Source organism: Falco cherrug, chromosome 8 (genome assembly GCF_023634085.1).
Source record: "Falco cherrug isolate bFalChe1 chromosome 8, bFalChe1.pri, whole genome shotgun sequence".
Classification (NCBI taxonomy): Eukaryota; Metazoa; Chordata; class Aves; order Falconiformes; family Falconidae; genus Falco; species Falco cherrug.
In genome coordinates, this window is record NC_073704.1 from 44765384 (window position 1) to 44791627 (window position 26244).

Consider the following 26244-nt stretch of genomic DNA (forward strand, 5'->3'; position numbering starts at 1 on the left):
TTGGAGCCAGGATGTGCTAGTACACACTTTAGGTTAAATGGAGTCTCACTCATATGCATCTGTCCAAGAGAACATCTTAATCTGGTAATACAGAAGATTCACGAAGAATGTCTTTATGCTGCAGAACACAAGGAAAACAAAGCTGTTACTCTGTATAATGCATGTTAGGAAGTTCTTGGGGCTTGTGTTCTCTAAAGGCCCTACTGCTAGTCCCTGCAAAGAGTACTAGCTTAACAAATTATCTGTGAAACAGTACCATGGGAAGTTTCCCTCTGTATGCATGTCAGCTACATAGTATCTTCAGAACTGGGGAACTGTACAGAAGACTCCTGTTGTTGCTTCAAGACACAGAAGCTGAAGCCACCTGCAGCTGCATACTTCACTTGCAGCTGGTGTCTACAGCTTGCAGGACTACCTGGGTCAAAAGCAATCTTGGCCCACAGTGGGCTACCTGTTCTAATCTAGCATGAGCAGTTTTTAACTACCTGTGGTACAGGCATTACAGCTAGGAACAGCCCTGCCAAGGTAAGGGGAGAAGAATGTTTGGTTAGAGCAACATGTTTGTTACAAAGGGTACTGCAGCTGGTAAAACTCTACATTCAGTGCAGAATCAGCGAATAGAGAGAGCGGTTCATGTGCTCATATGTAGCATTCACTCATTTTAAAAGACTCCTGTGAGGCTGTCTGAACCCTATCACCCATAGCAAGACACTGAGAAACCTAGAGCAAGAGGACAAAGGAACAGCAGAAACCCTGCAGTGGAGATGGCAGGTCACCACAGAAAAGCCACCATGAATTCCCTAGGCATCAGTAGGATGCTGATAAGGTTCACTGTGACTGCAATGGACCTTAACCCAAATACCTCTGCACACTGAAAAGAGAAGCTGATACAACCACATATAGTCTTAAACCCAAGAAAAACCCAGAAAAGAAGAACACTTTCATAGTAGAACTTAACATTTTACAAGCTAGAAGGGCCATTTAGTTGTCTGGATCCATCCCCTGCCCTTCACTCCCACTCAGACTCAAGGAAAGTGCTTGTTTATACTAAGCTTTGAATTCTCACAATATCCAGGACAAGTCTGATGAACTAAGAGATGGATTTGTCATGGAGGGCTTTTTAAAATTGATTCTTTACTTTGAAATCTGCCACTCAAAGTTATTTACAAAGTAAGAGGATTGCTAACTTTCAGTAGCTAAACACAGGTGTACGTCTGGAAGTGAGCTAAGCTACCGCATAGCATTCTGCAGTCCCAAGCATATTTCCAAAACAAAGGCCAGAGGTGGGTGGAAGAGGGCTAAAATTATTAAGAGAAAGAAAATCCTGTCCCCACAGTTAGCAAGGCAGGAATGGCTCCTCACTTTCCAAAGTTTATGAACTATGGGGATGAGAAGCTTATAACTGGGGACAGTTTACATCAGCAGACTAACCACAAGATGCCACTCTGCAAGCACAGTATGTTCTGAGCTTTCAGAAACGTCTTTCTCTCAAGACAATTAAGGCAGACCTAGAACACAGGTATCTCAGAGAAGGCACATTTCCATTGCTGCCACTGCTATCCACTTACATACACCCAAAGGGCTGGTCTCAACAGTGTCTTTCATCAGAGGGCTTTCAGAAAGGTGGCACAGAGGATAAGAATTGAGTATTACTTTAAAGCTTTCTGTATTCAGTAGTAACTTTCCATTATAAGCACTCAAACTTACATTACCAACTTCACCACCAGACAATCTCCACCTTTGATAGTCTTTGGAAACTACAAAGTAGTTTATCATGGCACAAATCACACTTGCTAATTTAAGGGAAAAAAGCCTCAGCTGGCTCTATGCCCTAGTAATTACTCTTCCATGAAACTACAACCTTCTCCAAAATACTATTTCCAAAGCAGAAATAAGATGTGGAATAGCTAGAAGCTTAATGCTGCTGTTGAAAACCCTCAAAACAAAACACAGCTTTCACTTGTTGGAAAACATTGCTGAACAGTAAGATCTCCACTACTTTCAGTATTTTCGTTCTCAGGTTTCAAGTGCTTTTTTTTAATCTAGTCCTAGATTTCCAAAGGAACATACATTTCTGTACATTTCAGCATTTCTGCATAGTTCACAAATGATTCAGGAAGACCTTGGCAGGTAATTTTTTCCTTTTAGAAAGTATACCTAAGCTTAGAGCTCTTAGCACGTAGATTGAGGGTTTCCCTACCTAAATATCCCCTACTCTCACAAGCTTGGATGCTTTGCTGAACAGCACACTTGTCAGAGAGACCACACTGCACAGCAAGTTCAATGCATGCTATTTAATGGGCATGCCAGTCAATGCCTCCAAGTAGCCTTCTCTACACAGCAGAACCGTGTAAAGAGTTCTTACATAGAAGAGTAGAGAGTTCTTACACAGAAGGCTTCTTACATAGCCTTCTCTACACAGCAGAACTGCTAGAAAGAGTGTAAACACATGCCCTCATCTCAAGCATTTTATAATGCAAGTACCTGAATTTACCCCAGGGCCCATGGTAAAGTTATAAAGCAGGTGGTGAATTTGCAAGTGTTCTTGTCTCATTGCAAATATCCTACTGATCTTGCTCACCTAACCAAGAGTTTAATGCTGCTACAAAAAAAAGCAGTTCACCAGAAAGTGTAAAATCCTAGTCAATACAGGTAAGACCGTAAAGCTTGCAAAACCATTGCAGTTTAAAGGCCTCTCACAGAAAGCCACCGTAATGTACAGGGCAACAATTACATTGCCTCATTCACAGCTAATCAAAGCAGACTGGGGAACATTACCTATAACCAAGACAAAGAAGTATCCATACAAACACCATTAAGTCAAATCACACAATGTATCTTGCCCTCCTCCCTAGGCAAAAATGCATGCACAAGGTGACTACATCTTCTTACTATAAAATTATGTTATACAAAAAAATTCAGGGTAGGACTTTAAAGTAACTGCTTTTTTCTGCTTTAACACAGCTCCTTGAGCTTCAAAAGGACAAAATAAGAACTCCAAATCATGCACCAGGTGAACAATTTTGCATAGGAAACATGACCAGCTGATGTTTCAGCCAAAGAGACTGTCCTAGGCTGCCTTACATGGAACCTGGCAGGGCCAACTGACTTGAGTACAGCTTTCAAACATAACAGTACTATGTGATTTAAGGATGCTCTGCCTGCACTTCCTATCTCATACCTAAGCAGCTATGTCCAAATCAAACCAGAAGCAGGATTTAGACATTTTGATTTTGCTTACTGAGAAAGCCACAAGCAGTATTCCAAACTGTGTGAAATCCTGCCTAAAAATTAAGAAAACTAACATTACTTTATGATTTAAACTTTAATTTACCAACTACTTTTTCCTCTGTTCACTTTTTAACCTCTTATCCCCAAAGACTGCATGTAACACTCTTAAAGTGTTAACTCACTCCTGTGCAAAATACAGTCAGCCCTGATTTTGCTGTGCTAGCATCTAGTATTAGGAACAGACTGTTTTGCTTCTACAGGACCATGTGACCACATCATATACAGTTCAGATATCAAAAAAGTTCAGAAAGCTGTATGCAGCTGCTGGCTGGTTTGGCCACAGACCTGCAGAGTTTATAACTTCACACCCTATGAGAACAGTTAATTCAAAAGGTCTAACTTGGCATGTCTTCAGTGTAGAGTTGCTCAATCAATAAAATGGGAGTAACACAAATCTTCAATGATACATAAGGCAGGTATTCTGTAATATATACAGAAGGGCAACAAATTTATGATTAGCATGTGGAGTAGCATCTAGTACTCTATAAAGAAACAGAAGGGTTCTCCTTGCTAAGGAGCTGGACACCCCGTTTTAGAAGAAAGGAAAAGAGTTAAGAGACTGCAGGTGTCTGATAGCAGCATACTTACTGTCATCACCAACAGGCCCTGCTGAACACTGTGCTGGAGGATCACGTGCCAGATCATTCAACTCCTGAAAAACATGAACAATTTATATAATTTCAAAACCAATCACACCATTGCTAAAAAAACCCAAACCCTGTTGGTGGCACTTTGGCCATCATTCTTGCTCACAAACAGAATGCTCCTATCAGTTTCCTGAAACCACAAGAATGGCAACAGTACAAGACTAATAGCCAGGACCTCAGAAAGCAAAGTTGCATCTTAAATTCAGGAAACACATTTGGCATATGCACTAGTTACCCCTCTAGGTTTCCACAGAGGATTAAGTAACAGCAATCCCCAATCTTTTCAGATTTAAATTCTTTGATAACAGAACTTAAGAAATCGCAAGCACTACCAAGGTGAATATATATTCCACTATCTCCAGGTCAGAGCGCTAAAATGGCCTCAATCCAGCAATTCTCAATATCAGCTGTATTTCATCCCCTGCATTGTAAGGGCTCCCAGGCTGCTCCAGCTATAGTAATCTAGTTTATCATCCAAGCCTGCAGTAGCCTTTATGCAGTATGCAAAACTTCAATAGCCTGTGGTTGTTCCGTTTCCAGATGTGTGCATCTGTGGATACAGGTGGTTAAGTCAAGCGTCAAGTCAAGTTTTCCTCTGAAAAAATCCTATTATGAGTCTCAATTGCTCTGACTGGACAGGTTGAGTCATTCAGAGTATTTCTGAACTATATGCCAAGTTTCAATTTGAAGCAAAATCTCAGCCCAGATCAGAGAGGCCACACATTGTCACCAGTAACTCACATGGGCAATCTGCTCAGGAAGTGGACGTTTAGTGGCAAGTGCAAATAGAGTAAAACTTTAAAGTCAAACTTCGTCTGCTCTATTTCTGGCTCAGCCACTGACCTGCTTTGCATGATGGACCCAAACATACCAACTTTTTTCTGTGCTAGCTCAGTCTAGAAAGCTAAACAAACACCAGACAACCATTACACGGACAACTAAATCTAGCATTCAGGAAACAACATCCTATGCTGTCCCTGGCCCTCTGCACATTCAGCTTTTCACCTCACAGCTTGCAAGGGTTGCAAGCCACAGTCCACAGTGGACTCTCAGATACCAGACTTATCTGAAGTTTTGATAGACAAAACACTTAAGTACAATGACCAAGACAAGCTGACTGCAGGAATGGAAAAAGCTTGCCACTTAACAGCCTTTTGTTATTTACAGGCAATATTTAAGTTCTTGAATAGATGATCTCTAGGAGTTCCAGCTTCTACTTCCCATGGACTGGGTGGGAGGCCACCACTAACCAAACCCTCTTCTACAACACAAGAACACTGCCTTACATCAAAACAGGTGAATCTCAGGATTTTCCTCAGTATGCACTCCCCCAGAAGCCTGGCAGTGGAAATAAAGCTTCACATACCCCGAGTACTGGTTTTGCTTGCAGTAGCTCCCAACTTCTAAAGAACCCAGCTGAAAGTCTCCTGACACTCTGCTAGTGCTCCTACCAAGCTTCTTTGCTGACCCAAGCAAACCTTGCCCCCATACTTTGTGGTTCAGCACGAACTTCGGCAGGAGTAGGTACTGAGCATGCAGCACTCGCTCAAGAGCCTACTCCCTCCTGAAGGTGAGGAGTACCTCCCAGATACCCTCTGAAGGAGGAAAGCCCTTCACAGTTGTCAGTTACGCAGGTAAACTCAGAGCAGCCAACCTCATCCACCTGAGGACTCCCTCCTTACTTCCTGGTTGCAACCATCAGCTAGCACAAAGATCAGTAATGCACTCACTCCCCACCAGCACACTTCACACCACCTGCTGTACACCTCTGTTTTAACTCCAGAACATTAAATGTGTCAAGGAGCATCCTGAGCAATGAAGAATACTGCTCTAACCTAGAGAAGTGCATGTACTACAAAGTTCTCAGATGGCAACAGTCTGAAAAATACAGAGTAGCAGACACCACTGTGTTCTACTTCAGCATCAGCAAACCAAGAGACACCCTGTGCCATCAGTGCAGTGAAGGAACATGCAGCCACTTACACACAACTTCACTGGCACTTGAAGGCCACACCTTCGTAATCAGTCTAGCCACAGCTAAAAAGAATGAAGTGAGTCTCCACATGCACAAATCCAGAAGCATGGGCATGAAAACTTAAAAACAGGAATATACCCACTCTTACTAAAGGTGTATAGAGTATGGTCGACTTCTAAATGCTATTGAACTCCTCTGAAAAAAATAATTTAATGCTACAGTACTCAAAACCCCAAACATCTGTTAAAAAACACCATATATTGAAACCTCTCTTCCTTACCATTTCTCATCCCCTTCACTCCTGTTTTACACCTAAATACAATGCAACAACACTAGATCCTGAAGAAGCACAATTGTAAGAACCCATGTTTTCTGTGTAAGACCACAACCTACTATGAACTGTATTTAAGAACCTAGTACACACCTTCCCTCCTACAAAGGAGAAATAGTTAAAAACACAGGCTGCAGCATGAGCCCATACTCTACCATCTAGTACAGGGGTCCTCAAACTTTTTAACCGGGGGGCCGGCATGTGGATGAAGTGGCAGGCAGTCATCTGCGGCTGCTTGGTTCCCCCCAACCCCTGGCAGGGAGGTTCTGTAAATACTGAGGGCCGGACTGAGGACCCTGGGGGGCTGTATCCAGCCTGCGGGCTGTAGTTTGAGGACCCCTGATCTAGTAGATACACAGCTCTAAAGCTGCCCTGACATTTACCTTATGTCCCACTGCTAAAAAGCGCCACTTAACTGAACTGGATGAAACCCACACCTTCAGTGACAGCACAGTGTAAATCTCACAACATATGCAGAGGCAACTATGAAGTTCAGTTAGTAGCAACCCTGTTTCTCATCAAAATACTATTTCTTTTCAATCTTCAGTTCCAGCTAGAAGGAATACTTCAGTGTTCTGAAGCCATGTGTAGTATCTTACTGGGAAGAGATGACTTACAGGGAACACTCATACCACTTGTCTCAGTGATACAGTTCTCACCCAAAGCAGCATTTCATGTTCTGCTCTATAAATTCAGACTGCAACATCACAGATTAAAAGTACCATGTAAAAAGCAACATATACACTCCTCACGCTTGGAAAAGTCTAGCAACTATTCTCAACTCAAGCCCATGCAGAACAATAGCTCAGGTAACAATGAGGGAGCATAACCTCCACAAGACATCTCTGGAGCACAGCCACTAGCTGCAGTAGACTGGCAGTTGCCTCTGCCCACCGGAGAGGCTAACACATTACCAGATTTCCTGGAGGGCACAGATTATCGCTTTAACAAGCCATTCTCTCCAAGCTGCTGACACACTAGTAATACTCCCACTATGCGCTTGTCAGACCTGCAGAGCCACATTTAAAAACAGGAATGGTAGCTATAGAGAGCTGCATTTATCCAGGTACAAATAGAGGGGAGCATCCACTGCTGCAGCACAGTGCCAAGCCTCTACATCTATCAGAGAGGTTACTTTGCCTTTTGAAAACTTCTGTGCAGTTTTCCAAGGTACTGCCAGCCCAACACCAGACCTAGTGAGGTCTTTGCTTCCAGATGCTGCTGAAGGAGACTGACAACCAGCTAGTTGTAACTCAGAACAAGTTACTCTGGAGTTCACATAAAACTGGAACTCGCAATACATGGAGGATTCAACTACAGCTTAGTATCATCTACAAGCCAGCCATTACTGCATGAATCTGATCCTAAGCTGCAAAGTCTGCTGTGTTTCCCTGCAATCTGGGAAGGCTTGCTGGTCAATGATCCAGTCTGACCTTGGCAGCACTGATTTTGAACCAAAACCTGAAGAAAGCCATAGCTGGTTACCATTTGAGACAGTTTCTGATACTTAAGCACATGTAGAACATTTTGCTTTAGGAACTTAAAAGTGAGGATTCAAGCAGCCTTTGGATGAAGTTTCAGTTTGAGTTACTCAGCTTCCAGGAGGCCACCTCACAAGCTGCCTTCAGCTAGAAAGCCAACTTACAGAATTTAAAGTTTTTGCCGTCTCCCCTACAGCAAAATACCCTTGAGGTTGGGCCCACTGCTGCAGATCATGCCATTAACTTCACCCATCTCACAGCTAAAAGTATTAGTTCCTCAGCAAAAAAATGAAGTGGAAGCATGGCACAAAGGTTTCAAGTGTCCTGCCCAAGGCCAAGCTGAATGAAACTACTGTTGCATGCATAAACTAGATATCCCAAAAGCTACTAAACTCGCACATGGAACTGACATTTAAGCTCCAAAAGTAGATTTTATTGTGCTCCTAAGCTCCCAACACTACAAACTACTCAGGGGTTCCAGGAGAGCATTTTAAGGAAGATGGGAGTGTGCTTATGCCACTGAATCCCAAGCTGCACTTCCCAAACCATGAAAAGCATCAGCAGCTAGCGAGGCCTCAGGGCACACAGGGAAGTCAGTGCCTCAAGTCTCACTCAGGCCCACACCACCCTCCTCCCCACAGTCTATTTCCCAGCAGCCATAACATTGCATCTCAAACATGTCTTGATCAAGCATTTCACAAATTGCACAGGAAGTTTTTAAAGCACTACCACACACAAGTGTTTAAAGTCTTACCTTAAAGTTTAACCCTGCACATGTTTAAAGTTATAATTAGTTGTAACTGTAAACTCTAAAGACATTTGTTGCAGTTTGAGTTATTCCTCTAGACAACAATTCCCTCCCCAGTCTAACATAGTACTGGTAAAAGCTGGTCTGGCCAGAATAAGGCTGGTTTTAAGGATTAAGTTAATGCCAATACAGCCTTTAGTAAGAACCATCAACGTAACTAGCAACATCAAGCAAGTAAAGCGCCAGTTATTTCCAGCAATTTTAATGCTTTGGTACACAGCACAGTTTCTCAAATACACTCCAAAACACTTTGTATATGCCTACAAACAGTCAAAGTCCTTTTAGGTTGGACTCCATGATCTTTCCTCTCTACTACGGTTTGAGCTGTTTTCAAAACCTAATTTACTCAGGGACCACATCATTAGCTTGATCATAAGCCTAATTTTTGCTTCAGGTTGCTGCTATAAGCAAAGCAAACTTTTAATTAAACTTCAGCAAGTTTATTTGCCTGAACCCTTCTGTGACAGGCAGTCTAGGGCCATGTTACAAAATCGTGACTTACCCAACCAAAAAACAACTTTCAGCCACTCAACCATGAACTGCTAGCAGCTTTCACCAGAGCACTGCCAAGCAGTACGGAATCAGGGCCAAAGCCAAATCAATAGCACTCTGCCTTACCTCAGCAGCGAGACCATGGCGCAGACAAGCAGCTGCCAGCTACCTGTGCAGGTCTGATGCAGACATTAGGTTAGGCCAGACCCTGCTGCACACTCCCTGGGCCAGCAGGTTCTACCTTTACCTGTTGCTGAAGGTACTGTGTCAGGTGAGGTGCAAGAGCATACATCCATCATGCATTTCATCAGCTGCTCCCTACTTGCCAAACAGTACCTCCGTACAAGGTAGCACTCACACATGCGCACCGTGGTCAGATCACCAATTCCCTACAGCATCTGTCGGTGCTCTCCCAGTCTACAGGACTTTTGTGATTCCAGAGCATCTGCCGTTCTAAGGCTGCTACCCCTATTAACAGAGCATTTTAATCTTCAGAAATATTTTAATCCTTTCCCTTTGACAGAATCTCCTTTCTCAATGCTTGAAGTGGCTCAGATCCACTGACTTTGACTTCTTACAAGGCTCTGCAAAAGTCAGAAGGCAAGCAGTTAAGTGAGTAGCATGAGAAGAGTCAAGCTGCATTAAATACAGGAATAACCAAAGCACAAGTTACAAACAAGCTCTGATGTAACTCACTTTTTTAAAAGCCCAAACATCAAGAAGATCACCAGAGTGATGTATAACTTCCTCCTGGTGTGGAATCCAAGTATTAAAAAGCCAAACTAGCCAACAGAAGCTTAACCAGTAGTCTCTGTACTAGCAACACACAAGATATTTAACACAGATGGGCTGCGCTGGCAGCTCCACAAACACAGCAAGAGACCGTAACGGAAGAACCAAGTTGTTCCCACTGGCTGTTGTAAAGCAGAACTGGTAGCACAAAAATAACACAAAGTTTGCTCCAGCACAGGTGGCATGCATACAATTCTGTGAACATTGTTTACCTAGCCAATCTATCCAACACATCCCATCCACCACTAGTGTTCATTTTGGCAGAAGTGATACTTGAGCATCTCAGGAGGTCAAGCAGCTCTGGACTACTGGCAAGCCCATTGTCTTCTGCACTTTAACAGGGAAATAGCTGTGGAACATGCAGTTTAGTTCTGCAAAGCATTACCTGTTTTTTGGGCCTCCACGTTATAAGCAGTAATAAGCCACCATTCCTCTGCTGTAAGAAAATGTTTTACTTCAGCAGGGCTGAAGCACAGCATCCAACTGCCCCCCACTGCAGGGTCCATCAAGCAGTTAACATGGGGGAACCCATAAAAGACAATGAACTTTCTACTTGCTCTCCCACTCAAAGCGCTACAAACAGTGCCCGCTACAAACAGTGCCCTCGTTATTCACTTTCAGGTAATGCATTTCCTAAAGATAAGCAACAGATGAGGATGCAGCTGAATCCAAAGTACTTCAGCTTAAATGTTAAAATGGAAACTATTCATTACAGGCCTCCAGTATCACTCCCATCCTACCTCTGGATATCTTCACAATCCATTTCTTCTAAAATATATCCATGATAAAATAGATCAGTTTTATATATATAAAAAATTAACAAGTGTTACACTTCATTGCTATCCCCACACTTCATGAGGACTCTGGCTGGCATGATTTCTTACACATCAAACATTTCTCACAAGGGGAAAAAAAAAGTTCCAAGTTTTAGATTTGCAAGCCAGCAAGCACCTAAGCAAGAATCAAGTCCACCACTGCCTCAAAGATCGTAGCAAATAATACAAGCAGCAATCTGATAGCAGGTCTTAAGTCTGAGCTCTTTCAGAGCATCTGCTTAAAGAACAGCTGCTGCTTCATGCACACTTATCCCAGCTTGAGCCTCTGCACAACCCCAAGAGGAACTGCATCACCAGACACCCTCGGATGAAACGCACAGGCTCTGGCACTACCTCACACATCAGTAACAACAGTACTTACCCAGCTGCAAAAAACTTCTTGTTTACCCCTCTTCCAGCCCAGAAGAGTTCAACATGCAAGAGGCCATTTCAGTAACACTGTATCTAAGGTTTACTCTTGGGATTTTCTGCTTGCTTCGGAGCTCCCATCCTTGTATTATCCAAGGACACAAAAATTTTGGAGAAAGCCTCATAGCCTGTGGTCAAGAACAAAACCACCAAGCACAAGAGCCAGTGGCAAGACTGAGACCTGAACCCAGATGTATCAAGACTGATAAAACTCTCTAAAAATGCCTAAGCAGCAGCTTTCCTTCCCATCCTTTCTTTGTGCTCAAGTCTATTGGGATTATTTCTACTTGATCCACATTCCGCAGGCTTTTGTTCTTGCCACAAGGTGCAACAGCAAAGGTCAGAAACTTGGCTGTTTCCTCATTACCTTGACAGGGATGGTCACTATGCTTAAGATACCACTGCTTTTCCCAGAAATGAGAATAAAAAGATGATGATAGGAACACTCTCCACAGGGTTTAATAGCAGGAGTGTAAACAAGCAGTGATTACTACTTAAGTGAGACAGCCACAGTAACTCAAATTAAGAGTGCTCCTCCTTCCCAGCCTATAGTTTAACTCCCATATAACTTTTAAAGCATCTGGACTACTAGAACAAGCCGATTCATTTCCCTTCATATGCTTCGTAACTTTACGCAGCCCCCATTATCCCTCAGGATTCTTTTATCTTTGAAAAGCAGCACGAAGAGTCGGTCCACAAGCACCTAGCATTAACAAAGGCCCAACACATCTGGCTTCTCTCCTGTCAAAAACCACCGGCCAGCAACAGAAGCGCTGAGTGTTGAATCTTGAACCTCAGCACGCACCAAACTACAACAAAGCAGCTTTCCCTGCTTCACAAGTTACCCAATAGAAGATATACCCTCCCCACAAAAGCCCTGTGCTATCTGCACGTGTCCCCCCACCCACAGCAGTCACATTTACCCTGTGCAGCATTCGCTGCCGTGTCTCCTAGGTCTATTCCGATGGCAAGCACACGTCCCACTCCCAAGGAGGACACATGCTCTTTCAAAACACCTGCAAGGCCACACACATGCCACAGAGCAGTCCTCACAGTGTACTGAGTATCACTAACGTGACAGAATGTTGCAGACAAGCAATACTCAGCTGCAGGCCAACTTCCTTATGTAGCCCCCTACCATACACTTATCTGGAGATTTCAATACACTAAAATTAAAATCCTTTCCTTTCAAGCTCTATTTATTCCACAAGCATACATAAGCTCTCCAGTTTTCTTCTCCACCTTATCTTTAATTCGATCAGTATTACACATGAAGCTTCACAAAAACTTCAAGATAACCTACAATCAAAGCAGAGATGTAAACGCATAAGCCAAACCTGACACACCACACAACAAAACAGAGGCAGCAAACCAATGCTGAATATTAGGTAGCTGGTTCACATCTGGTTTGGGACAAAAACTACATTTACATAGTAACAGAGACTAGAAACTCTACAGGAGGGACTGGCTTCTACACCTGAACCTTGCATGGGGACTCCAAACTGACAGTTACAGGTTTTGCAGGGAAAAGGACAGAAATTCCCTGCCTGACTCGACTCACCAATGTAGTAAAAGTATACTTCCATAATCCGTTGTTTGGGTTTTTTTTTGCCTCCTGGTAAAAGATACTGTGCGAATCCAGCAAAGCATAGTTCTAAGACTACAGGGGGGTCAGCAGCAGCGTTCTTCTAAAATGCTGGGACACCAAGTGCGGTGCAGCTCCTGCTCCGGGAGAAGGCACCTCGCGTGGCTTCCCCTACAAGTCTACTAGATGACTCAGGATGTTCCAACAGAACCAGCTCCTTTAAAACCACAAATCACACTATTTTGACTAGTCTAACATGACAAGTTTACTACGCTTGGCTCACGCTTCAGCACCCGGCACCGAACACGCGGCCCCCGAGGGCGCAGCGGGGCCGCTCGCCACTCCCGGGGAGCGCCGCCAGCGCTTCCCGCGCGGGGCCGCCGGGCCCACGCTGCCCCGCTCCACGCCCGGTGCGGCTCCGGCACCCGCCAAGCGGCGGCGGCCGCTGCCACCCCCGGGCCCGCCGCCGTGCCCCGCCGCCGGCGCCCCCTCGCGGCCCCCGGGCCCGGCCTCCGGGGGCCACGTTGCCTCCGAGGGGCCCGCCCGCCGCGGAGAGCGGCCCCCGGCCCCGCCGCAGCGGGACCCTCCCGGTCGGCGGAGCAAACAAAGCGGCCCGGCAGGCCTCAGCCCCCGGGCCCGCCCCGCCGGGGGAACTTCGCCGCCGCCGGCCCCTCAGCGCGGGCGGGGAGTGGCGTCCGCGGACCCGGGGGGGGGGGGGGGGGGTACGGGGGGGCCGGGGACCCCGCGCAGCCGGGGCGGCCCCGGCCCAGCCTCCCCCCCCGCGCCAGGCCCGGGCGGCGGCAGCGGCCCGCGCGGGTTATGTAAGGCGAGCCGGGGCCGGGCCGGGGCGGCGGGGCCCTGCCCTTACCTTGTGGATTCTCTTCAGCGCCATTGTGTGCGCGAGGCGGCGAGGAGGAGCGGGCGGGGAGGGGGCAGCCCGCGGGGACTATTTTCCGAGGGGGAGGGGGGGAGGAGGAGCGCGGAGGTGGCGGCGCGGAAGAGGGGGGGGAGGAGAAGGGGGGAGGGGAAGGAGAGAGAGAAGGGGGGGAGGGAAGGAGGAAGGGAAGGGGGCCCCCCCCTGAAGGCGGCGGCGGCGGCCGGCGGCGAGCCGGCCTGGCGGTGCTGCCCGGCGGCGCCGCTGAGCTAGAGCTCGCTGCCGCAGCTCCTACCGCATCCCTCCGCCGCCGCTTTATGCGCTGGCGCCTCCTCGCCGGCCTTCCGCGTATCACTCCGCCGCGGCTCCCCTGCCCCCGCCGCGCTCCGCCGCCCGACGACGGCCCGCACTTGGCGGCACGGAGGCGGCCGCTGCGACGGCGCGGGAAGCGGGGAGCCGAGGGCGGGCTGGAGGAGAGCGGAGGCGGCCGGGTGGGGGAGAGGGAGGACGGAGGAGGACTATTTGTCCTGCGGCCGCCGTGCAGAACTCTCCAGAAGGGGGAGGGGGAGAGCGCGGAAGGATACGGCGGCGCGCGTGACGGAGTGATCTCGCGAGAAAGCGGGATGGGAACGAGTCCCGGCCGCGCCGCCGCTGTGGGGCCGGGCCTGAGGCGCCGGGGCCGGAGCTGAGGCCGGGTGGGACCCTGCGGCCGAGGCGGGACCCTGCGCCCGAGGCGGGAGCTGCTGCTGCCTCTGCGGCGCTCCCCGGCCTGGGAGTCGGTGTCCGGTCCCAGGTGTCCGGGCTGAGGCCGTAGGGAGCCCGAGGCCGCATCGGGGAGGAGGGCCGCCGGCGGCCAACCCCCCCCCGGGAGGCCGGGAGAGCACCCGGGACAGGCGGAGGCCCTGTGGGGACGTGTTAAGTGGCGCTAAGAGCGATGTTGTGACACCTCGTGCCTGGCGCGGTGGCGGGCGGCTCGGCTCAGCTCCCCTCGCCGCGGGTACTGGCACGGGGCTGGGACACCGTAATTCATTTTTAGGCCTGGGAGGGCGCACAGACAAAGTACATCAAGTAGATCACAGAGTGGCTGCGTAATAAAGGTTTGAACCATCAAACAGCCTTTTATTTGCATAGCAGAGTATCTCAAATACCAGGCTTACCGAGTGTGCCAAAACCTTCAATGTGTGTACCACGGCCTTCAGTGAAGAACACGAGGGAAGTGACCGAGGGCTTGGCACCCAGCAGGCCAGCAGCATGGAGGGAGGCAAAGACTCCAGCAGCGACAGCATCCAGAGCCCCTGTGGCCAGAGATGGAAGAAATTTCCATCCAGCATCCCCATGGAGAACACCAATACGGGTGAAAATAACGATTATTCTTAGATGACTGAGCAGCTTGTATCAATAAAAGTTCATCAAATAATCCTTCTGATGGCTACCGACAAGCTGAAGGGTTCTGCACGGCATCAGCGAGCCGAACCCTTTAACCACGTCCTGTTTGTGCAATTGCAAGATGAAAGCACAAATGGGTAATCGCCGTAAACAGCCAGCTCAAACAAAAGGGCAACTTCCCTTCAGGTCTGAATCATCAGCAACTGAGTGAACGAAACTGGGAACAGGGCGCTGCTCAGGACAAGGACTTTGTGCGCATGTTCAAACAAGGTACCTCTGGAGGGGAGTTCAGCCTGACAACCAAACTGCCCGCCTGTACATATTCCCATGGGACATCTTGTAAGACTAAGACATTTTAACATCTACATTAAATTGGAGTCTTTTCTGTTGGTCCTGCTTCTCTTCCCATTGTCTGCTTTGCATCATGAATTGGAACTGGATGCTTGCCCCTCTGTCTTGGGCTTGTGGTGCCCAGTGCCTTGTGCTGTCTGGACCCTTCCAAGCTGGCAGTCCTGCTACAGAGTTGAGTAAGAAAAATGCCAAGAGCATTTTTTTAATCAGGTTGGAAGTCATAAGATTTTCTGAGAAGATGTCAGTTTCTGTTCCTTTCCAGGAAAGCCTGGTTTCATATGGATTTCTCTCATTTTTAGTGAATTATGATTTTCTGTTATTGCCTCTCTGTCTTCTCCTTACCTAGTACTGCATCAGGGTTGTTTTCCACAGTTCTCAGCAATCCCATACCTCCTGTGCATCTCTCGGCAGAGAGCAATGAAAGGGTTAAACAGGAAACTTTAGAGGTAAGTAAAATACTCAACTCCAAGCAGTGACAAACAGTTCTGTGCTTGGCGCTCAGCTCCAAAATGTCCCCTGGGGTCAGACTGTCCCTTTGTTAAAGCACCCTTCTGCCATCTAGTCCCTGTAGCCAGCAGAGCTACCTGCAGGATTAATTTGCTTGCTGCTTTTGAATGGGCAAGGTTTGGAAACCCCACACTACTTCTGATGCGTTGGTGATGATGAACTCATGCCTGTTGCTCTCAAACCACCTGCTCTTCCCTCCTGCCTGCATATCTGCTGCTCAGGGCAGAGGTGAGGATCTCTGATACTCCCACCCTGGCCTCACAGAGGCCTGGGGACTGCTGCCCCCCAGCAATAGCTGTGGTCCGTTCTCATGCTGACTTTGCTGCCAGCCTTTCTGCAACAATTCAAGGTTTCTTTTCTGGTGGCTTTAGCATAGGGTGTGTTTTGAATTAATTTCTCTTTCCTCTTCCACATTTGGTATGGAGAAAATAAATCACAGATTCATAAAAATGGTTTCCTGACGTTGGGGGGGGGGGGGGGTGTCAACTATTTTGGTTCATTTTGTGGCTTCTTGCACTTTTCCCTCTTTTTTGGTGCCTTTTGGGTTGCTGGACACCCTTCAGTTGCAGAAGAGCAGACAACAACCTTGCACTGCTCATTGCTCTGCCACCAGGGAGCCTGCAGCCCTTCCTTGCCACACCAGTCTCCACCAGCACGGGGAGCCAGAAAAGCTCAAATACTACTCCCAAGTAGTCCTGGCCTTTAAGGCTCCCCCCAGTCCTGGGGCAGAGGCAAAAGTCCTTTTCTTCCAGCATTTTCTGTTTTCCTCTCTTATTGCCCAGCCAATGTGGGATCAGTCAGGGGGGTCAGGCTGTCTGACCGGGGTCAGGCAGTCTAAATTCCTGCTTACTAGAAGTGACATCGCAAATTCCTCTTTACTAGGAGGTGCTCCCTTGGTCCCTGAGAGCAGTACGGCCATGATAGCTTTGGACAGGGCTGGAGCTGCAGTCCTACTGGTGACTGCCGGGGACACAAAGGGCTTCCTTCTGCTCAGGCATCTCCGGACGCAACCTTCTCATGTTTATGGGGCCGTTTCCCAAAAACCTTCAAGTCACAGCCTCTAAGGACTTCACTTCTCAGAGGTCTGCACATCAGCCAAGATTAATCTTTTTCCAGTATTCTCAGGAAAAATGCTGGAGTTTGTCCCCAAATTGGAAAATTATTTTTGGTTCACAGTAGCAACAGAAACAGCCCAGATTCTACTTTTTCCTTACCGAGCTTTGAAAAGTTCTCTCTGAGTAGTACAGCATTGTAAAACTCAATCCAGAGAACAAACAATTTTGAACATAAAAAGATAGGAAAATAGTTTTGTTGTGGTTTTAGTACCAGTGATAACTATGATCTGCTATTTCTTACCGGATGGATGTGAATTTCTTTAAGAGATAAGTGGAAGCAGAAAAGTGATGTTCATTGTTGTTAATCACAAGGTCAGTCCTCTTAGAATTGCTGAAAGGCAAATCTCAGTTGCAACTTCTGTAGCTGTAAATGGATAGATGTTAACTTGGCGTAGGCTGCAGGAAATTGAAGGTTAGGACGTGTCTTATCCAGAAGGTATTTTCCTCAAGATTCACAGTTAGGTCTTTGTCTGATGTGGTAGTAGATTAAGTAGCTTTCCACTGAGGCTCAAACATGTCTAAAAATGCCATGAGGTGCAAGAAAGATCAGGCACAAATAAACATTAACGTAAGATCACAGGGAGTAGAACAAGGGAATACCTGACCCTGTTGAGCTCAAGCTCAGGATTTCCCCTCCTGGCATTTCACTCCATCACACTATGGTTTTCGTGTCCTTTGCATTCCCTTCCTCTTTGCTTTCTCTCTTTGCTCAGGTTTTTCGTTTACGTTTCTCCTTCATGGTCCTGGCTGCAGCACTTTATCACCGCCCATCTCCCTGCTGTCTCTTGATTTCTACTTTCTCTAGTTAGGACTTTCTTATCCCGCTGCATTTTTTATCACTTCTCTGCCACATCACCTGCAGCTTCTGCAGCTGTCCTGCAGGTTTCGGTCTCTCCCCACCCCTGCCCAAACATGGAGACAGTGGGATTGACCCATATGCACTTTTCTGTACCCGGCATGAGATCATATCCTGGCCCTGTTCTCCAAAAGGATGTGTGCTGCTCACCAGCACCAGAGAAGATGCTTTGGGCTACATCTGCTATGAAAATTCATGGCTGGTCCCCATCCGTGGTAGCCCTGCTGCAGAGAAAGCATTCCTTGTTAGGCAGATGCTGTCTCACCCTGCCAGTTGCTGCTGGACCCTCATGCAGCACCCCACCACAGCATTTTAGGAGGTGTCCCACCTGCAGCTGCCTGCCTTCTCTCTCTCAAGGAGATAGCTGGTCCTGCAGACCCGGGGCACCGTGGGGTACTGTGGTCTCTCATCCCAAGGGCACCGCTGTGCTCTTCGCTTCTGTTCCAGAGACACACTGAGAGATCTGCTGTCAGTGCCTGCCAACATCATCCCGTGCCAACATCACCCGCTACAAAATAGCAGAGCATCACTGGAAGAGTTAGCTGAGTCCTGCCTTATCCTTGCATGACTCCTGCCTCCATGTGCCTTTCCTTCACCATCTTCCTCTGATCAGCTCTGCTCAACAGGGTCAGGTTGCAGTGCTGTATTAGGGGAAAAAAGCTAGACATGCTTAGGCAAAGGCACAAAAATTTAAAGAAGTGCAAACTTCCCAGCCTAGCTGGCTAAATCTGATTTTTCTAGGCTTTGGTAACCAGTGAGCCCTTTGTTAGAAGGTGAAAAAAGATAACTGTAAAGGAGGACAGCTCTGAAGACACAACTGGAAAAAGGAAAACCCCACACTTTTAACAAGGTTTGGCGCACACCAGTGGGCAAGCCTCAAAGAAAATAGCTCCCAGAAAAACAGACCTGGAGCAGTGGAGAAAGTGAAGTGAAGGGTTAGGGAGAAGAAAGCTCTGCCTCTGCCCCTTGGCAAACAGCAAAGGACCTGCAGCTATGAACTGAGGAGAACTGTGTGTCTCCATAGCTGCTAAATCCTTTGTGTCTAAAAAACAGACACAGAGGCCACCTTTCCCCCTTGTTCATTGGTGTCTTCGGGAGCAGTTGAAGCCCTGGCTGCTGACCTGCAGGCAGAAGAGTTAGTGCAGCAAAGGCTGCTCTCAGCTGTAGGCAGCACAGCTCCTGTCCCACAAGTACTCTGCCCAGCAGTACCACTCAAATGTACAATTTCACATGAATTCTTCCCTGCGTTATACCCTGCAGAGTCATTTACCAATGAGAGTGAGCTGAGGTCCAATCTGGTTCATAGTTATCCATAGAAGCAGAAACTATGGTAATTCCAGTGCAGAAGCTTGCAGATCCTGGGGTGCCGGCCAGGCTAGCAGTTGAAAAAAAAGCCTTTCAGTCTCAGATGGGATTCTTCAGCACCTCAGTTCAAAGTGTTTCTAAAAAAAAAAAACCTTCTGGACTGAACTTATATACATAAATTGTTGTTTATGTCACATAGAAACACACCTTTTCCGTCTCCTGCTGCAAATCCTAGGCTTGTCCGTACTCAGATGCCAGGGCAACCTGTAAGTCAGCCATAGCATTGTTCCTCTGTTGTTCTCTCCATTAAGAGACCAGCCAGATCAGTATCCGCAGCAACAGTTATCAAGCTGATATGCAGGTTTTCAGCCCAGGTGAAGAGCTCTAGAAATGCTCTTTTTAGTCTTGGCCCAGTCCTGCAGAGTATGTGTCCATGACTGTGTATCAGTGGAACATGGCAGATCACAACCAGGAAGAAAATACGTGGAATTATTCCCATATTAGTTTTGAAATCCGCAGATGAGTCTTACTCCTCTCAAAATTGTTCTCCAAATCAAAACTGAAAATAGGACCTTGGGAAGAGTGAGGGAGCCCCGAGTTTCTGATGGTATATGGCAGGAAGGTGAAACTGGCCACCTGAGCCCAACAGATGTACCCTTTCCATCACTCACTGAGGCAACAGAGTGGCAAGGTCATCTGTCCTGTGGCAGCAGTTATCCCAGGCTTGAACATGACCAAAAGATTGCCAAGTGTAGGAATACAGAAGATAGGATTTCATATAACACATCAATATAAACTCTTACAGTCTAGCATCCTGCTGCACAACAACCTGAAGTCCTAAACTTCAGAAAAGGCAAACAAACAGAAACAACTACACAGCAAAATCCACAAGCTACCACCACCACCTTGTCCACGAGAAAATTTCCGCAGGCAATGCACTGCCGTGGGCTGAATGTATCGTAACTGTAAATCTCAGTGGTACTTCCACCGGTGTCACGGAAGAGGCATGGTGTCCATCTCTAGCTCTCGCATGACTCTGGATATCCCAGACCTGTTGTAACAAGCTTCTCCTAGCAGGACAGAACCCCTCTCCTTGAGTACTATTATGCACTGTAGCCTCTGGCATTGGAGGCAGAAGATACAAATTCACAAATGGCTTTAAATGATCTAACTACAAACCATTGCCGAAAGCAGCAGTCCTGCCCTAGACTCACAAGAAAATGACTAGCTGTTCTCTGACATGCAGTTGTGCTTAAGCTGGATCACGTGATCGAAAAGTAATTTCTACCTTCACCCAGCGTTACTTGGCTTCTAGGGCTGTGATTTGATCTGGTTCTCTTTGAAATCACTCATGCCAATGCAAAGAAACAGGCTGGAGTAAGCCCCACAGCAGAGGACAAAACCATCTCTTTCACTGTCAGCCTTGCCTGGAAATTCACACAATGCAAAGAGGAGCACTGAGGAACTTCCTAAGTTGCATTTCAGGCTGCCTGGAGGCATCTCAGAGAATGTTCTCAAACCTGCCATTCACCAGCAAAGTCTGCTTTGTGAAGGCAGAGCCAACAGCCAAGCCCCAGAGTCCCCTGGTGCTGAGCCCACCTCCTCTGCCTGCAGCACATGCTCACACACCCAGGAGTGTTCTCAGAGCTGAGCCATATTCCTCCTCACCAGCTCTGCCAGGTCTGACATCTCCTTGAGGTACTTCCTTCCTTCCTCTCTCGTTGCCCCCCATTAGCTTTTACTGTGCCTTTTCTCATACTCTCAGTCTCTATTTGGCCCTCTTTAGCCACTCACCGCATTGTCACCTGCCCCTTCTGAAGCTGCCTGGCAGCAGCAGGCTCTGCTGGGGCTTGTGGAGCATCTCTTCCCCACCTTCTTGCCCCTCTTTGACTGTCTGGGTGGCAGATGCCCAAAGTAGCTGCTAGAGCTCCTCACACAAATCCAGCATTTTTCTCTGCCGCAGAGGTGTGCAGAGGGGCTGGATTTGCAGAGGGACCCTAGCTGCAGAAGTCCAGCAGTGGCCAAACAAGTTGGAGGGTCTCTAACAAACCCCACAGTGTCACGTGCCCCCACTTCAAAGAGATCTTCCATTTCTGGGGTCCTTTGCCCTGTGCTGAATGAATCAAGTCCAGGATTGTCACAATTTCAAAACCTCAGAGAAGTAACTTTTAAAGTGACTTGCTCTTGTTCTGTTAGATGTGTTTAAAACCAACTTAGTCTGAAAAACTGTTATTCTTTAAATAAAGCCGGAATTGGGGGTTTGATTTTTTTACTTTAAACTTAATGGATTTTTCTACAGGAAATAAAGGTATTAATGGACATTTCAGTGTAAAAAGATCAAAACCTGAAAAAAGTATTGGCAGGTTTTACAGATTCACAAAGGTCATCTTGCTGTTTTGCTGATGTGGCTTTCCTTTGGTATTTACCACCCCATCTTCTCTCATACTCCCATTTTTCTTTTGAAGGCTTTTGCTGGTTTTGGTGCAAATGTAAACGTAGCTGACCACACAGCTATGAGCCGGGGTCGGGGGGGAGGGGGCGGGCGTGTCACACTGAGAACCTCAGCCTGCCACCACCACCATGTGGAATGCAGGAGACAAACTTGAATACCAAGACCCCTTGACCAAAATGGTCAAAAGCTCCTCCATCACCCATCAGACTCATCTTCCCCAACTCCCCTCCCTGAGACACGTTTCTGGAGTGAACAATCTCAGCGTCTTGCCCCACTTCAGGCTCATTGGCCATGCTGATCTCAGCAGGAGGCTGTGGGATTCGCATCAGAGGCAGAAAATAAAAGAAAGGGGTAGACCCAGACCTTCAAGCTCAGTTCTAGGCTGGGAAGCTGCTGAGCTCCGCCAGCATTGCAGAGCTCTCTATGGGATATTGACGACAATGACTGGCCAGTTGTGGAATGGTTACACAGTCAAAGAGAAACAACAGGAGTTTTTTGGGCAGAAATCCAGGCCATGCTGACAGCCATAGGTAGGCCCCAAATTGTTCATTCCCATGTTCCCAGCTTGCTAAATGCCTTCTTGGGCAGTTTGGGCTTCCATGGGTATTTGAGTGAGCACCCTAGCCGTGCTAGTCAGCCTGGTCATATCTCCATCATTTGCCACAGTAAATCAGAGACTTCCATGTTATGCCCTGGGTTTACCTGTCAGTGCTGCGAGGATGGGCTCCTATGAATCTCTCCTCTGGCCTTGAGAGCACCAATAAATCTCCCTTGGATGCATGTCCTGACCAAGAAGGCAACGTATATTTCCTGTAAGTGGCTGAGAGAGGAGGAACAAGGAAAGAATTAGGATATTCACACATGTCATTACACCTGCTTGCATGGAAAGAGAAATCCTGGCACCTGGGTCTGGCTCCATTTTCCACCCAGCCATTGCTCCTTGCTCCAACGCCACGGGCTGCCCTGCTCAGTCCTGCTGCATGCCTGCTGCCCTCCCAGTGCCGCCCAGGCACTGCTGTGCTGGGGGTCCCTGCTCACCCCTGCACCTCCTCATGTGTGTACAACCCTGCCGTGGCTGCCTCCTTCTGCGTGGGAGCTCACAGAAGAGGGCCCTGGGAGCTGCAGGCACAGTGTTCATTCTGCTCCCTGCCACTCTTAATTCCCCAAGTACTTTTTTCAGAGAGACAATTTACCTCCATACCACACGCTCACCTTCTCCTCTTTTCATCCCCAAGTTGTTTTATCCCCCTTTCATCCTCCTCAGCTGTATGAATGGTAGTTTTCTAGGGTCAGCTGCCAGGTCTTCTGTGCCTTTGTAGCACTGCCCCAGGGGGATCTGGCCTCGCTTGGGGTTTCTGTGCTGCCCTGTTGCACAGGATAATCCCGGTAAAGCTGCAAGCCCGCTGCTGCAGAGGAAGGAGGAACACTGTCACTGAAAAGCAGGTTCAGGTGAGGAGCAGCGTTTTCCTCGAGGTCTCACACTGACTTCAGAAGATGCGCTGCTGGCTCCCATGACTCCCGTTCATGGAATCCTGTCCTTGCAAAGACTGTCCCCTCCCTTGCTGCAGAGCTGGAAGTCAGGCTGCATTAGGGCACGAGCAGCTTTCCAGAGGTCCCTAGGACTGCAGCACTGACTAGCCACCTGCTGTCAGCAAGCTTTTGGTGGCTTCATCCCCAAAGCCAGCTTTGCCAGTCCTGCAGGCTGTAAGATACCTGTAAAAAACCCCAAAAGCGACCAAAACATGTACGCATGCACAGCCATTTATTCAGTTGTAATTTCACTTGTTCTCAGCTCAGCCTGGTCAGGTCCCCAGGGGACATGAGATGGGAGGCCAGAGGTGACACAGCCACTTCCCTTTCCTCAGTCTCAGTGCCAGGGTGACAAAGGGCAGTAAAGTACATGACTGTTAGAGGACAGAGGGCAAGAGGTACACATGAGCGCAAGGGGAGGGGTCCCACCAGGAACCCCCCAGGGATCTGTGCTGAGACCTGAGCAGCTCAACACATGTAACCTGAAAGAGTCAGACCTGGAAGGGACCTGGAGGAGCTATTCAAAGCATTTTGACCAGCACAATCAAGTAGAAAATAGCTTTTTTTTAATTTTTTTTTTTTAACAACAACAGAGTATCTGAGATGCTCCAGCCTGGAAAAGACATGGCTGTCATCTGAAGCCACCAGTGATCTGGGGAACAGGAAAGGGCTGGTTGTTCTTGTCTCTCCCAGCACAAGAACAGCGGCACCCCAAACAACGCTAGCCTGTGACAGCTTCAAAACAAGCAAAATGACTTCTCCACCCAATGTGTAATTGGGGACTCAGTGACACAGGAGACTGCAGGTGCTGACAGTTTACAGGGGATCAGTTGAAGACTGTGTAAATCACACATGGATCCACTGACGTTTATTAAACAGACAAAACCCCTCTCTCTTAGGCAGGAAGTTCTGGTGCCACAAAGGAAGGAAGAACCTTAATGGATAAGGGACATGCAGCGCTCGGAGCAGCCTCACAGTCAGGGATGGAGGGGTGGTGCATGCTGCCGTAAGGATTTTAAATTCATTGTTGCTGAGGGGTCACAGCCTGGGGTCAAGGTGAGGCAAAGAATCTCCCAAAGTGGGCACATCCCTGGAAAGGCATTCCATCTGCATGTGGACTTTGTGAGTGAAGATCAGGGCCTTGCATAATCCGGAGATTATGGCAATTACCAAATCCTTTGGACAGGACACCTCCCTGGCTCCCCTGACTATCACCTCTTTTGTCCCACAATGGAACTGCTTTGCTGAACGAGTGAGAGACATGTGCTTGAGAGCTGGAAGAAGCAGGTGGCCTGCTTCCATAAGGTCTTACCTAGCACACAGATGGCTCCTCACTACACCAGAGAGACCGATCCAGTTCACACAGCCCAGTGAAACACAGAATATTGCAAAGCATTTGATTTTTGCTGGGGTGGGCAACAAAGCAAGCCCTGTCAGTGCACCTGAGTGATGCAACTACAGCACTAAAACCACCAACTGCAGCACTTTTTAGCCAAGGGAACAAAGCCACTTTTAACACCAGCCTGGCATCCGAACCCTATCCCTGCAGGCATCCCTGGTGTAAAGCTGTTACTGGGCTGCCTGCCTTTTGGCTGCAGCCAGCAGCTCTACCGCCTTTTGCAGGGCAACAGCACACAACACAAAAATCAGGGGAGTAAGCAAGCACTGATGCAGTGCCCATCCTGCAGCAGGAGCAGGCTCTGTTACACCTGCTACCTGCATGCTCACCAGGAGCAGTCCTTATCCAGGAAATACCAGGGAAAGCACCATTTTCCTGGGCTGGCTTTTGGTTGAGGACATGCCACACCAATCCAGCACCTGCTCCTAACCACCTCCAGCCTTGCACAGGGCCAATGGCCAGGCCCAACTCCTGGGATAGTCCACCTAAAGCACCTCATACAGAGCAGCCAGTGGGTCTCCAGAGGGCAGGGGAGACTTCAAGCAAATTCACAGCATCTGGCTACCTCCAGAGAATCCTACCTCCTATCACTGTGGGATTTTAACATTCTTTTTCCAGGTTACTACAAATTCTCAGACATTTCACTGAGACTCTTCCCTGTCTAAACCAAGTTCTGGCTACAGCTGTCCACTCCACCCATGGCCATCTGGGTCTCAGGAGAAATCCCTTCCCCAGCCCCAACCAGTACACCAAGGCCCTTCTATAAACCAGCCTGTGTTGTGTTATGGGCCAGCTCAGCTCTTTTGGATGCTCCCAAGAGTGGAAGTTGTCTTTCCTTGCCTTTTTAAGCATCTCTGCCAGCTCAGCAAGCAGCTTCATTCTTGCTGTGTTTGGACAGTGACTAAACCATGGATAGCTTGGACAGTGAGCTTGGACCACAAGCTCTTACATCTCTGCCCAGATGTATACAAAGAGAGCAGCTGCTCAGAGGGATGCTGTAGGATCCTCCAGGTGCCCAGAAAGGTGAGGCAGAGCAGGCTGCAGAGACCAGCCAAGATCAGGCACCCAAGTAACACTCAGCCACAGAGCTGCCCCGGCCCTGGCCTGTCTCCACTCAGAGCAGCACAGCAGCAATGGGGAAACCAGCAAGGCCAGGCTGGGCTGGGAGGTTAGTGCTAAACAGTTTGATAAGTCAGTTATCCAGCAAGTGACCAGGGACATCTCAAATAACACAATGAGATGGTTTTGCTGTGATTTGCCTGCATCAGGAGTGTCCCAAGGGTGTGTTGCCAGGACACCGCCCTAGGACAATGCATGGCCTGAGACATGGAGTGTGGGGAAGGTGAGGATGCCCTGTGCATCCAGTAAGCACCGGCTGGTGCACACGCTGCTCTGTGGTTAGTAAAAGGCCATGGCACATGGAGCATGAGGGGTTTACACTGCCTGCCACACTGGTGGTTTAAAAACCTCTATGGTGAGAAACTACTAATCTCAGTGAGGTCTGTGGTGTAGGTGTGCTCTTTGAATGTGTGTGATTTCTTTGCCCAAATGAATCTCAGAGAGGTGTGTCAGCACTACCTGGTTGGAAGTGTCATGGCACTGGTCTGGGAAGGTCACTTGCCAGGTGTTTTTTATGCATCCAAAATCTTTTGGTGTCATCCATGACTTCTTGTTCCCTCCACAAGCAGGGAAAGAGGGGACTTCAATCAAGGACCTGGAAATGCAAATTGTTGGCTAGAGCAGAAGGCCAGGGAGGACAATGCAGGCAGTTTCGGTGCTGCTGCTTCTTACTGGCTGTGCAGAGGTGCCAGGCAGAACTGCAC

General features: G+C 48.0%; 1 protein-coding gene across 2 annotated transcripts in view; it reads right to left on the reverse strand.

Moving 5' to 3' along the window:
- The window catches only part of UBE2D2 (ubiquitin conjugating enzyme E2 D2), a 29694-nt gene extending 15885 nt beyond the window's left edge, over window positions 1–13809 (reverse strand). For both annotated transcript variants that reach the window (XM_055717665.1, XM_055717666.1), the window contains exons 1-2: window positions 13515–13809; window positions 3880–3943 (exon numbers count right to left, since the gene is read on the reverse strand). In XM_055717665.1, coding sequence (XP_055573640.1) covers window positions 3880–3943; window positions 13515–13538 — 88 coding nt within the window. In that variant the 5' untranslated portion in view covers window positions 13539–13809. The remainder of the gene's footprint in view (window positions 1–3879; window positions 3944–13514) is intronic.
- Window positions 13810–26244: the final 12435 nt, after the last annotated feature.